We start from the raw sequence: 14,806 nt of genomic DNA on the forward strand, positions 1-14,806 counted from the left end.
AGTGGGAAATGTAGATGGAAGTGTTTCAACAATTAATACACAACAGGTCCAAATCCACAGGAACAGAAATCCCAGATCCATTCTTGTCTTTGGCCACTAATTGTTGGCTGGTGAATTGTTCTCAGTCCTGTATGTATCATCTTTGGACCCAACTCAGGGAAGTAGCTTTGTGTGTTAGAGCAGGGGTATCAAACTCGTGGCCCACGGGCCGGATGCATCACATGCTGGCCACCCCAAATTTTCACATCTGAGACAGTGAGTCTCTTTATAGTAACAGAGGCTATAATAAATGTCTTTGATTGTTAATACTTCATTGCTTTTGCTTTTCCATGAGGCACATATTCTAAATGTATACCTAAAAGCATAAGATGTGAACAGAAAAAGCACATGCTGGCAAATTTATCTATTAAAAGAGATCCACAATTCACAGAAAGAGGATTGAAAGGTATTGGATAAATGGTACCTTTTCCAATAACTCTGTTGCTACATAACATTTCAAACAGTCCATGCTTAACTCTACATTTCAAACAGTCCATGCTTAACTCTACATCTACTAATTGAAAATATTTTATAGCATCCTTTAAGCAAAGTCTTTAGTAGTAACACTGTTTTTGTCCTGAATTGTATCTTCTGCAAAGACTGGCACAAAAATAGGACTTGTTTTTCATCTGCCTGGGGAATGGCCTTATTACTGTTGTTAACACAATCAAAAGATGCCTTATGCAAAGTGGATAAAGGTTTTCACCTGATTGTGTTCTTTCATTATGATGGGAATGCAGAGAAAACTGAGCAATTCAGTTAAATGTTAATTTGATTTATAAAGGGATTTAGCAAGATTGTGATTTCTATTCTATTCTATTCTATTGACTGCAACAAAATAAGGAGACAGAGTTTTAAAGAAGCACAGGATGGCTATTGTTGTACATATACACACTTTATGCAAAGTTTGACAATAATGAAATCTTCTCATCTACACACCAAAATGTCATTTTTACAGCATAAGGAAATTATATGAATTATACAGCCACATTTGCGAACATTTGCAAATAATTTGGGATCATTATTTGAATGATCCCAAATTAAAACCCAAGAGCCTTGCTTCCCTTCATGCTATTACTTTCAGTTTTGTTCCCCTCTTCTGTACAGATAAATAGTTCTTAAAAATGCTGGCCATTGCATTCACATTTTTTTTCTAAAATGTTACTTGAAAACAACATGGCATTCTTTAAAACAGCTATGTAAACTCCAGAATGTAAACGGAATGCTGTATATATGAACATGCACGTGCTTACTACATACATGACTTCCATTCTGAAGAAAAGCCACCACACATTTCTTAGATTATCCCTGTGAGGTAGATAGGCAAGCATTATAATTCAGAAAGGCAAAGATGTTATTGCAGGGAGACCGGCTCCTCTAAATGAAAAAAAACAACAACTCTGGAAGTGTAGCAGAGTTTGGCAGTTTCTGACATTAAAGGCTCTGACAGTCCCTGCACCATCCAGGGAGAATAGATGTGCAAAAGGAGATGAAGAACTTCTTCCCTTTGAAAAGAATGCAAACAAAAGGAGGAAAAACATTTTGGTGACATCCAGAGTTGGTTTACTTATTATTCTTCATCGAGGCACGTTGCAAGATGGAAAGGCTATGGTCCCCCTGAATGGTTTGTGTCCACTCATCTGCTCCTACAAGCAACCTGATCTGTCTCAATCTTTCCTGCCTAGTCTCTGACCTCTGATGCCATGAAGAAAGCTGGAGGAAGGGATAGAATGCCTTCTACAGGATAGGAAAGATATGTGAGAATTTCCTTTCTCAGTTACGGATCCTTTGGAAGGAAAAACCTAACATATCCTGTGGTCCTTTAGGATCCATACAACTGCAATCCAGAAACTCTTTTATTAAAGCCAGTTTGATTAAGGATTATTTTCACCTGTGCTGCAAATGCCACTACAACTTATCAACATTGCTATCTTCTCCTTTGCAATGATCCAGCCCCTTTCAAGGAACTGGATTCAGTGATGTATATTGCAATTTCCACAAGCAAATCTAAAGTGTTCCTGCAAGGAGGGAAGGATCAAATATTCCAGAATGAAAGATTTGTATGTCCTGGAACCTTGTATCTGATCGTCAGCGTTCCAGGTTTTTCTCTCCTTCATTGGGGTTTATCATAGTAATCTTAAAATGTCTTTGTGATCTGTTTTTTCCCCCTTTTGGTTCAGAATAAATAATAGGGGGTTACCCACCCCCACCCCCAAAGAAAATCTTTTAAACATTCAACAGAATTTTTTTATCTACCATCAGATGGGCTCCTCCCATGGATTTTATTCACTTTTCTTAATCTTTCAAAACTTTAAAAGATCCCCTTTTAAATCTCCATGTATCCAGAAGCAAGTCTATTTCTCACTGAGCAGACACACTTTTTTGTGTCTAATGAATTTATCCATTGGCTAATCTAATGAGGAGAAAGGAAGAGGGATGCTGAGGTTGAAAAAGTGGTGTCTACAGAAGATATTTAGCAAGATGTGGCAAAGAATTCATAGTTCATTTGCAAAAAAACACTAACCTTAGTGATGAACTTTAATCCGGCTTTTTGTGGCTTATTATGTCATGGGAACCCAACCTCTTTATGGTTGAATGTAGGAGAGCCCAGAAAATTGGTTAATTCGGTAGTAAAATAACAGGCAGTTGTATGAATGCAGTGATTTTTTCCTACATTAGATTTGATGGCTCTTTTTCCCTCTTTCAGTCACTTCTTTTCTCAGACATATGCATATATTCTATGAAGGGGAGCATCTTTCCAGTAACTTGGAAAGGAACTCAGGAACTATACAGGTAGTCCTTGACTTACAACAGTTCATTTAGTGACCCTCCAAAGTTACAACGGCACTGAATAAAGTGACTTATGACCATTTTTCATACTTATGACCGTTGTAGCATACCCATGGTCACGTTACTTGGCAACTGGTTCATATTTATGACGGTTGCAGTGTCCCTGGGATCATGTGACCTTCTGATAAGCAAAGCCCAAATGGGCAAGACAGATTCACTTAACAGTCATGTTACTAACTCAACAACTGCAATGATTCACTTCACAACTGTGGTAAGAAAGGTAATAAAATGGGGCAAATCTCACTTAACAAATGTCTCACTTAGCAACATAAATCTTGAGCTCCATTGTGGTCATAAATTGAGGACTACCTGTGTAATCATCACCATGCTTTCTGAGTCCTAGAATATAGAAAATATGAGTTAACTGTGAAAGAACTTTCCCCTTTTTGAAATAGTCCCATTCCATTCCTCCAGGTTTTCATCCCCAGAAGAAACAGCAACCAAAAGATAGGATTATTTATGTTAAATGTATTTTGCAGAATTGGGATAATTTGGAGAAACTTCAGGTGCTCAGGGTTTCTGTGATGATCAGAGCAGAGTTCATACTGAGAATGGATTAGCTGAGACAAGAGTTTGCTAAATCCTCTTATTCCTCTTTCACCCAGATGGGTCTCAATTTCCATCAGGAATGAAATGTTGACTATATTATCCAACAACATTATAGGTTATCCATGCTCTATCCTTCAAATCAGGCCTTTCATTTAAACCCACCAGCCTGCCCTAATTTCTAGGAAATAGCATCCTTCACAACTTTTTCTTGTGGGCTGTGGTGGTCCTGGACTGTACTAGAATTTAAAAATCCAGAGTTTGATTAATCTCTTATGGGCATGTTGATTTTGTTTCATCCCAGTTTTGTTAGCTCTCCTTAGAAAGTAACCAACCAAACTAATAGAAAATTTTAAAAGCTGTCAATATAATAGAATTACCATATTTTTCAGAGTATGAGACTCACCTTTTTCCCCCCTAAAAGAGGGTGAGAATTTGGGTGCGTCTTATACACCAAATGTAGCCCCATCCACCCACTGGTCCCCACCCTTTGGCCTCTGCCTCCCCGCAATTTACCTCTTTGCAGCGAACCGGGCTTGTGAAGGCTTCAATAAGCTATAGCAATCCCTGCAGCCTCTAACAGCGGATGATGGGGAGAAATTGAAAGTGAAACTAGCTGTTTGCTCCACGTGGCAAATTGCTGGGAGGCAGATTTTTTTCTTGTGTTAATCAGACTGTTTGCTGCAAGGAGGAAAGTCAACAACTATAAATGCCTATAGAATGTTCAAATTGTTAGACTTATTCTTTAAAGACTGCTTTATTATTGTTTTAGACAACTTAACAAAATGAAGAGGCTTTTTAAAAATAAATGCTTGATCTAAAGAGGCCCAGTGCTATTCTTTAAATAGCAGAGAATAACTATACTTCCAGAAAGCACATTTTAACAGTATCTGTACACATATAGTATGAAATATAACACTACAAACAGTGTATATTGTCTGTACTGTTTGTTGCAAGGAGGCAAATTGCTGGGAGGCAGAGGCAGATATTTTTCCCTTGTTTTCCTCCCCAAAATCTAGGTGCATCTTATACTTCGGAATGTCTTATACTCCGAAAAATATGGTACATATTTTATGACTGTTCAGATTTCTGGCAGATTATCCCAAGGACAACTTTTCCATATCATAGTTGAATTTTATATATTATACCTTAAAGCAGAAGACCCTAACAGCTACTTATAATTTCCATTTTGAGCCAACAATTCCTTTATGATGAACAGCAGAACAATCTAGAGAACATGTTAAACCAACATATCCAATATTTTTTTAAAAAAAACCTCACTCATATTTACACACTCATAGCATATTTTATAGGATATGTAGAAGTCTTGGGAAGTACTGATGGAAAACTATAAAGCATTTAAAATGTATTACAAGCACTGTATTACATAAACATTTTCAGATGAAAAGTGTGGTAGATTGAAATTTTAAAAAACTCTCATATGGTCACTGCAGAAGTAGCTTTCTCTAAAACAAATGGTATTTACTAAAATCAATTAGGGGTCTCTAGCAACTCCAAAAACTCTAAAAAATTTGCTTGACAATGATGGCTTGGAAAAAAATAATATCTGAGTAAGGAAGCTATAATGGTACGGATTCCCCCGCACTTGCATGCTAGTCATTTCTGGCTCTAGGGGGGCGGTGCTCATCTCAGTTTCTAAGCCAAAGAGCCAGCGCTGTCCAAAGACGTCTCTGTAGTCATGTGGCCAGCATGAATAAACGCCGAAGGTGCATGGAGCACTGTTATCTTCCCACCAAGTGGTGTCTATTTTTCTACTTGCATTTTTTACATGCTTTCAAACTGCTAGGTTGGCAGAAGTTGGGACAAGTAACGGGAGCTCACTTGGTTACACGGCGCTAGGGATTCGAACTGCTGAACTGGCGACCTTCTGATCGACAAGCTCAGCATCTTAGCCCCTGGGACAACCAAAAATGTTTTTGTCGTTTACTACACTGGTAGATGATCTGAATAGTTCTCAATTGCATGATATTAAACTGAGAAATTTTAAATCACCTCGTTTTAAAAAAAATAAACCCTAAATATTTCAATCTTTATTTCAACAGAAGTGCCTTCTTTTTACTCTGCAACTTCAAAGCAGTTCTGAAACCAATCTTTGTCTTGAACACTACTAATTAACTCTGGGTTGTATGATAGCAATCAACGAACTGGACCATGTCCAGAGGAGGTTGACAAAGATAGTTAAGGGCTGGCAGCCAACCTCTGGCAAAGGAAGGCTGAAGAGTGAATATGATAGCTATCTTTAAACATTCAATGGATTGTCACAGGGTTGATGCAACAAACATCTTCTCTGTTGTTTAGGGGTAAAATTACTATGCTTAAATTACAGGGAGAGATGACTTTTAACTCAGTATTAGGAAGAACATTCAGATAGCATGAGGCAATTGACAATATAAAAGACTATCTCAAAAAGAGATGGTTCCTATTATTATGGTTGGTCACAGTCATTCAGATATTTAGACTGGATATGGCATTTTTGTCCTCCTATTGAGTCCTTCCCAAAACCCTGGGCTCTGCAGATATTATTGTTTAATCACATTCAAAGTATTGTCACAGGATGTAAGCTATTTCAAGTAAAGCTGTCTTTTGCAATTAACTGGTGATGCTCCAGATTTTTGGGGGATTGCACCCAAGGACCCATCACTATTGGTGTTATCTCTGCTTTCTTTTGCCACAACAGTTCTTCTTCTATTTACATTATTATTATTATTATTATTTGTGGGGAGTGTAAATGTTGAAACCAGTTAGCCATTTATCAAGGCTGAAGTGGCAAATGAGACGTTTAGGTCCCTACCAACTCTGGAATGCATTTACTGTTACACCATTAGTTTTCCTTAAAATTTTGGAATTCTATAGATCAAAATAATTAGACTAACAATTTAACTAAACACAGTGTTAGACTTAAGAGAGTAGATGGGACTACAGAAGAACAGATGGAGAAGACAATTTCATAATACATTGAAAGACTATGGAAGATCTTGCAAGATCTTGCATACTACAAGAGCATCACCTATAGATGAACATGATGTATGATGCTCCCACTAAAAAAGGTATATCCATGTTTGGCTCATGTATATCCATATTCACTCACATCCTTCCTTCCTTCTTCTTCTTTTCTTCCTCCTCCTCTTCTTTTTCACATTAACAAGAGTGTATCTAAATTGTATCAAAGGCAAAGTCACAAATGAATCAGTTTGTTTTATGAGCAGCTGCCTAAGCAGTCCCAGGTCAAATATCCTAATTCAGAAGAGATCATAATCAGCCAAACTGCACAGGTACATTAAAAAAAAAGTCATACAATCAGCGAACTCTTTTAAGGAAAAAACAAAACCAAATCAATCATGGGATACAAATACAGTACATGACAAGCAGCCTTGTTCCTCTGTGGCTGGTTCTTTGAACAGCTCTGCAGTGGGAGTTCTATACTTTTTAAAGAAGCAGTTAGCAAATTTGGATATCATCACCATGTCCCTTATTGCTATGTCGATTTAAAACTTGGCCAGGTTTCTACCCCGATATAAAATCAGAGGAGGTTTTCCTCAGAGAGATATCAGCAAGCAATGCCCATTGAAAAATCACTCAGTGATTCATTCAAGTCTTACTTAAAGTGTAAACTATATGTCACTTTTACTTTTCCTCCCCTGATCTTTGAATAAGGGATAAAGGAACAAAATGATTTCAGAACGGTTTGACTTTGAATTATTCCTTGAATAATTCCTTCCGTAAATCAAATCTATTCTAGCAGCTATCTGCAAAACATGCTGCTCTAATGAAATAGTAGTAAAGACGTCAGATTATACCATGGCAAAAATTCCCAGTTTCCTGAACTGACAGTAATGTATTGCTGGCATAATTAGGAAAAGTCTTAAAATGCATTCTTCCATTTCATGGTTAAAATCTGGGGTATAGTTGCATCTCTGGGAAACATGGGATCACTGAGATTATGGGCTGGATGTCTAGGATTATTTATGATTAATAGGACATAGCTGGGTAAAAGGAGAGCAAGTTGAAATATTTTCCAATACTGATAGTTCTAGTTAACAACAATTTGGACTGGAATTCCCATCACTAAGTGAAGTTGCAAAGAGCAATGTCACCTAACTGTGTTGCTTCCTGACAGCAGTTCTGCCACTTGTCGCTATTAAGCAATTCTCACAATGCCGTTAAAAGAGTGATGTCATATGGCTGCCATTTGTGACTCACAACCAGCTTCCCCGTTGACTTGCCTCGTCAGAAGCCTGAAGTGAAGATCACAAGCGGCAATCAAGCGACTGTGGGATGCTGCGACATTGTCATTGCAAGCCAGTTGCCAAGCACTTGGGTCGCAATCAGATAACTACAGGGATTGCTGCACGTACTGCAGCTTCAAGGACTGATTTTATACACACACCACTCAATCAGCACTATCCTAAGTTCAAACACATGCTGAACAAGGGATTATTGAATGAGAACCAGCTTCCAGATGTCGATTGTTTAGCATTCCCAACGATATTTACTGTGAAGGTTTTGCAAGAAGTTATACAAAAATATAACTCCCGTGACTACATTTCTACACAATTACTTTTGCAAGCAGAAAGAGAATCCTCATGAAATAATATGATGGGGGAAATCTAATGAGATGCTCTACATCAATGGTCCCCATCCTTTCCAGCTTTGCAGACTGGCGGTGGTGGCAACAGGGAGGGGATGGTTCCATGCAAATGGAGCTTTGCACACAAGCGAACACACCTGCCACTCACGCAAGTGGAGGTATGCGCATCAGCACCCTCGCCCACTTGCGCGGCCCAGTTCTGAATGTACTGGGCTGCAGCCAGGGGGTTGGGGCCCCCTGATCTATGTCAGTCTTCCCCAACATGGTGTCTTCCAGGGAGTTTTACAGTTCCTATAGTCCTATAGCTGACAAAGAATTCTGAGTGTTGCAGACGTTCTAACAAATCTGAATGGCATCAAGCCACCAAAATATTTAGAAATAAACATTGACATGATCATATATAACAGATTGTGAAGAAGAAGAAGAAAAAATGTAATAAGAAAAATACGTAGGGGAAATTATGTCCCCCAAAATGCCACTGAGCAAAAGCAGAAGGGAGTGGACCCAAGGGATTTCACACTTGATTGTTGCAGTGCTAGTCAACAGAACCTATTTTGTATGCTGGATGCCACAAAACAAGGGAAAGTGCCAGCATGCCACTGGACTTCCCACCCAGGCTGACTGGTCCGGTGGCAATTCCTTGTTGCCAGACGAAAATGAGCAAATGAGTGGCTCTGGAGCATGGTGAAGCGATAGTTTCTCAGCACTTTGGTGATTGGATGTGCCCGTCAGCATGATCCATGCTGCAGCTGTAGGCATGAAGGCACCTGCAAAGTCTACAGCTCTTGCTGGACATGATGGGGAAATGTTGATGTGCACATCTACAGAAAGAAGAGAGCAAATGCCTGGGAGACACTGGCTTTGCTTTAAATAGTCCACAGGTGAAGAGTGAATTGCAAATGTACCTTAGAAACCCATTTCACAGTCATTCTTCGTGACAGCTGACTCAGATTCTTGCATGTGCGTTCTCTTCCAAGACACACTGGCATTGATTGTGGAGAGGAAGAGGCTGAGAATCTTGTACAAGAAGGTGATTTTCTTGGCCAATCAATTATGTCTACAAAGCAGCTGGTGTCTTAAAAACGCCCAAGTGTCTTTCTTAGTGTTTCAGTACTAATAACATTGGACATTTTCCCTTGGAAGCGCTGATTCACTGAACAGCATGACTTGTTTTATGGTTAAAACCCTTTTTTTCCACGTTTCCCCCTGCCTCCAACCTCTACCAGCCTGAGAAAGTTCATTGCATTTTGTTGTTGCTTTAAAAATCTGCAGAAAAAACAGATGCTCTGCAGGATTCACATTCACCAAAATAAAAATAAAAAGGCTATGCTTGGCCTATAAATACATGATTTCACAAATCTGGAATTTAAGCTGATTTCTCCCAAGGACAGCATAAATTACATTTCCCATAGTGATTGACATGAGTGCTCCTACATCCTGTGATTATTTTTCAGGTCCCAAAGAGTTCTTGTGTAGACTCACAATGGCTCACAGTTCTAATGCAATGTATGTAATACAGGGGCTTAGGCAGCATGGAGACTCTTTTGTGTGTGATTTTTGCACATTCCGTGTTGAAGGCAAAGCTCTTACATTCCAGTGTATTGCCTACCCTATTTAATAATAATATTGTCCTGAAACGAGCTTTGTCTCACTGGAATGTTCAGCACCAGTTTCTCTATTATACAAATATACTAATGTGTTAAGAGAGGTTTCCAAGGGTCAGGAAGTAAATACTCTAAAAACCTAAACCTCTAAACCTCCACTGTGAGTTCCATACACCATTCAATAGGACTAGACAAGACCATCCAAATAATATAAAGAAGAGCTTCAAAGAAGCAAGATTTGCAGTCACAGATTCTGAAACATCCTCCAGGATGAGTGCAGCTGTAGCATCCCCAACAGAGCTGATGGATGTGCGGGCATCAGTCTCTTATTTTCTCTTTTTGAAAACTTCTTCATCCTTGTTTTCCACCGCAGAAAGTGCAATGAGCATTTGAGCCGCGTAATAAGTGGCCATGATGATGACCCTTGAGTAGGGGACAGGAAAGCAGAATTTGTTGACCGCAATAGTCAGGTCGGATACCATGAAGAGCACAGAGCCGATGCAAGCAGAAAGCTTGGTCCAAGTCCAAAGGTCATTGCAGAGCTGCACACCAGCCATAGCCCGCCAGCCCATGAAGCCAATTAAGGCAACGTAGACAGCTACCAAATAGGTAAATGGGCCTGAAAGGTAGAAATACAGGAAAGTGTAGCAGAAACTGGACACCAAGCCAAACCCAAGGCCAACTTTCAGGTCCCAAGGTTTAATTCCAAATGCTGAGGAATACAATATGTGTGTAATAGCGAACATCAACAAGCCTGGGGAAGGAGAACAAATGGTCTGAATTAGGAGAGAACAAAGTACTTAACATAGGTCACAATAATATAATTTTTGAACCATGCTCAGCAAAAATTACAAGTGAAAAAATAGTGTATGCTGTGCCCAATTCATTTCTACAAATGCCACCATTTACCTCACAAAAACAGTGTCATTCCCAGAGTCAGGAAACACTAGAAAAGTTTTGGTACTGTCAATGTTTGCAAAAGTACAAACATATATGTGAAAAATTACCCTGCATAGGGAATTCCATAACAGGACAATAAAGATCTTTTCTGTTGTCTGTTCCTTTTATTTATTTATTTTTGGTTACAGGATGAAATTCATAGTTTCCTTATAGTCTTTGTCACCCTTTTGTATCCTGAACTAATTTTTCTAAAATCACTCCTGCCCAGATGTTGAATTCGTAAACCAAGAAACAAATTCATAATCACAATAGGTGCCAGAGATATGTAGTATTTTTAGTTTGTCATTTATACATCCCAATTACCTTTGAAGAAACACAGATGTGACCTTAGATTAAGTCACTCATGTTGCATTAACTTTGGGATTAGGCCAGGGGTGGTATTCATTTACCGGTTTGCAAATGTGAGCGTGCATGTGCACAGCCTTACGTGCAGGTGCTGTTGGAGAAAAAAGGGCCTAAATGGGATGTCATAGAGCCGAGGCGTGTGGGAGAGGCCACCCATGATTTCCGCTACCGGTTCTGGCGAACAGATTTGGCAAAATACCACCTCTGAATTAAGCTTTAGCTTTTGTAAAAAAAATAATTGTCTGGAGTTACCAGGTGTTAGCTAAAAAAAACTGCCAAGTCACTCCTACAGAAAAATTGTAACTCTTTGCTGCCTTTTAGTAACTATTGGATCTTTTGAAACCCAGGTATGGCCTCCCTAAATCATAGACTCATAGGGCTGGAAGGGACCTCTTACTCTGATCTTCTGCCCAGTGCCATTCTGGACAAATGGCTGTCCAATAGTTTCTTGAAAATCTGATTGCATCAGTGTGGATGAAAACATGTGGAATAGAAAATGTCAGCTTTGCCTTCAATTTTACAGTAAGTAAAAAGAATGCAAAAATGGCTATGTCATTTCAGAATGAGACCTGTTCTCACACAGCCAAAAGAAAATACCTTCATTTCTGTTTTGCTCTGTCCTGCTTTTTTAAAACAAGAAATAGATAGAAATTGTCTCTCCCACTCAAAGAAGAATGGCCTCTAGTCCTTTGCATCATGTGGGTAGGAAAACAGGTACAAGAATCTGAACCTTGATTTTACTAGAAACAGAGCTCATGTTTAATACCCAGCAGTTGGCAGAATTGCATTGTAATGTCTTCACAACTTTTCTACAATAAATCTTCCCGTTGGATAGTTTGTGTCTTTGGAAAACTGTTCTGCCTGCCTTGCCAAGGAGAGCCTGACACAGACCCAACTGTCCTCATCTATACAACCATTAGTGCATAATGGTAAAACCCACTATTTGGAGATGGGATGACTGGCTTAATTCTGATACTGAAAGGATACCTTGGATTACGACAAAAATCTGCAAAATTTATTGTTGGGAGGAAACTAAGTGAACGTACAGTATATTATAGGAAATGTATAGTGTACCTGTAACTCGTAAAAAAAACAGTCAATGTCTCCTGCCAGAGAAGATGTCACAAAAAGTCACGTCTTCATTTCTTCAAGGGTAATTGGGATGTATGAACGACAGACTAAAAATACTACATATCTCTGGCACCTATTGTAATTATGAATTTGTTTCCTGAATTATGAATTCAACATCTGGGCACGAGTGATTTTAGAAAAATTAGTTCAGGATGCAAAGGGATGACAAAGACTATAATGAAACTACAAAATTTCATCCTGGGACCAAAAAATAAAAGAAAGACAATCGAAAAGATTTCAGGGGAAAGATCCTTCACTATCAATAGATCTATTCCTGTATGAGCCACATGGCACCCCAGGCTTAATCCAATTTCTCCACATTTTGTGACTCAAATTAGGGTAATTGGACCGAAGGTAAAGAAGTTAGGGCAGGCAGTGACATCCCTCCATTTAGCAACATAACATTGTCTCACCCCAGCCTCGTTACTGCTCCTCACATCTCCAGTTATATACTAATGCTTGACCTGGGAACAGACCAGTTCCAGTTCTAGTATCAACAGTGGGTGTTGATTCCACTCATTTATCCTTGACAGCAACTTGGCATTTCCCCCAAAAGGTTCTGAGTTCCCTTCAAAGCAGACAAAACCCACTAACCGTGAATAAAGTAGCCCTGCTCTTGCCAGATGAGGAAAGCATCTCCCAAGGCAGAGAATATCAAGCCAGCAAAGATCCTACAGGCATTGTGATGGGCTGTCAGGAAATTGATCCCATGTGCCAGCAGGAAGACCCATAAGCAGAAGATTGGCAAACATTTGATGAGGGCACTGAACCAGGAAGGGCTGGAGGTTGGCAACCAGAGGACAAAGTAGACACAGGTGGCTTTGAAAAAGGGCACGAGTTTAGGACCTTCACTCTTCACCTAGAAGAAACAAGAAGTGGATGTCAAGGTCTATTCAATAGTCATTGAGCCCCAAAGAGTAGCAGTAAACAACGGGGCCAAATCCTTCCTCTGAGTCTAAAAAGCCTACTTCCCTTTATATTCAAAAATCCTGCTAATCAGCAGCATTTTCAAAAACCAAAGTATCTTGAACTTTACCATACTTTCTCCCTCTCCATGTCATCAGCTGTTTAGCTTCAGAACTTTCCCATGCCAAGAACAGACGTTTACTTCCTGCAAAATATCCGCATCTTGGAAATCTGATTATGATTAGGGTTTTTTACATGTACTGTACTAGTGTTTGTATACAGGAGAAATTTCTTCTAGATTAGTTCCAAAGTTTAGTTCTCTCACACACAGACATGTGCTCATACATAACACATATATGTTCTATTCTGCATATACTATACATGCTCAAACAAATATAATTTTCTAAAACCATAGCCTCAGCAGGGCATATGTTGCTTTATAGTCAGTTCCTGGCATCATTCATTTATTTATATGCATATATAGGAAGACAGAATCTTGGAAAGTCTTAAGATGTAAGGAGTCCTTCAAGATGTGTGGGCCTTTACCCTTTTAAGTTCTCTGGTCAGCATGAAGGGCACTGAATTAGGGAATATTAGGCTAGATCAAGAGCAGATAATGGTTTTTAGCCAAGATCAGAATGACTTTAAATTACTTTGGCTTCCAATGTGAGCAAGAGTGTTATGTGCAGTGATGTGGTAATGCCATCGAATGCATGGAGATGAAATGTATTTCTCCACTTAAGTTTGCTTGAAAATAGGAGGACAAATTAGCAATTGCCACCCATTTTGCAGCCAAATGTTATGGTATAAAATGGGTAGGGAGGAGCATACAATTTCAGACATGGATTGCCCAACCTTCCCTAACAAGATTACCAAAGACTTTGACATGTCATCACTGCCATCAGGATCCTCACACAGCTATAACCACTCATCCACTATCATTCAGTAAGCATTTCTCAACATGATACTAGGTAGAATCAAACTTCCTGGTAGTGTGGATTATGTGCATTCCTTTAATTGTGTGAATTTACCTTCCCTACAATTTCTTTTTAATTGCTTTAGAAATATGGATAGTCCTAGCACTTTTCTGGAACATGACAGCTAATGTTAATTTGTGATTCAACCTCCTTTTTCATCAATTTGCAAGATTAAGGCTGCAAACGATTAGGAATTTAAATTCAGAGTGACCCAAATAAACATTGGCCTTAATTATGGCTATAATACATACATGATTCCATGACAGGCCAAGCCCATTTCTGAGCTGATTCTATGCAAACCTATCACTATGTTTTGTTTTCGCAAATTATGTCCCAAACCTTCTACGTTTTCGATGAATAACGATGTATTTTGCATTACCTCATCATATTTTATTTGTTAGCTACCATCCATAGGACAAATATGTACTCTTAACACTGAAATTATAGGCATACGTGGTAGAATTTGTTTTTCAATAAGTGTACAAAAGATCAGCCTTAATAAGTCTGCACAAAAGGACCTGGTTTTTTTTTAACATGAGCTGGATAAATGTGTAAATATTTGCAAATAGCACAAGGTGTTCCTTCAAAAGGTTTTTCCAAAGCAATTCACTTTAAAAGATATCATTTCAAAGTGATTTCTACAAGAGCGATAACATCTGCTACAATTGCGGTAGGAGAGGATCGCCTACTAGGACAAAAGTTTACTATGCAGTTGTTTGCTTGGTCTCCCCTGGAAAAAATGTATTGCTGAACTGAGAAATCTTTGAATATTTTATCTCCAAGACACGATTCACTAATTTAAACCGGCATTGTCCATCACCACACATTCTAATTCAGTG

The 14,806-nt window shown here is 38.9% G+C and overlaps 1 protein-coding gene and 1 long non-coding RNA gene across 2 annotated transcripts in view; both read right to left on the minus strand.

The window, feature by feature from the left end:
* Positions 1-4,721: 4,721 nt before the first annotated feature.
* Positions 4,722-9,132, minus strand: LOC148049582 (uncharacterized). The gene is made up of 2 exons (XR_015696816.1): positions 8,950-9,132; positions 4,722-6,609 (listed from the first exon to the last, which is right to left on the minus strand). It is a non-coding gene; the product is annotated as an uncharacterized LOC148049582 (long non-coding RNA).
* Positions 9,133-9,151: 19 nt separating this feature from the next.
* The window catches only part of TMEM86A (transmembrane protein 86A), a 36,847-nt gene continuing 31,192 nt past the window's right edge, over positions 9,152-14,806 (minus strand). Inside the window, exons 2-3 of the mRNA XM_014056921.2 lie at positions 12,679-12,943; positions 9,152-10,402 (exon numbers count right to left, since the gene is read on the minus strand). Coding sequence (XP_013912396.1) covers positions 9,975-10,402; positions 12,679-12,943 — 693 coding nt within the window. The 3' untranslated portion in view covers positions 9,152-9,974. The remainder of the gene's footprint in view (positions 10,403-12,678; positions 12,944-14,806) is intronic.

This window comes from Thamnophis sirtalis, unplaced genomic scaffold (genome assembly GCF_051295495.1).
Source record: "Thamnophis sirtalis isolate CommonGarterSnake01/CBP01778 unplaced genomic scaffold, rThaSir2_p1.2 scaffold_1, whole genome shotgun sequence".
Lineage (NCBI taxonomy): Eukaryota > Metazoa > Chordata > Lepidosauria > Squamata > Natricidae > Thamnophis > Thamnophis sirtalis.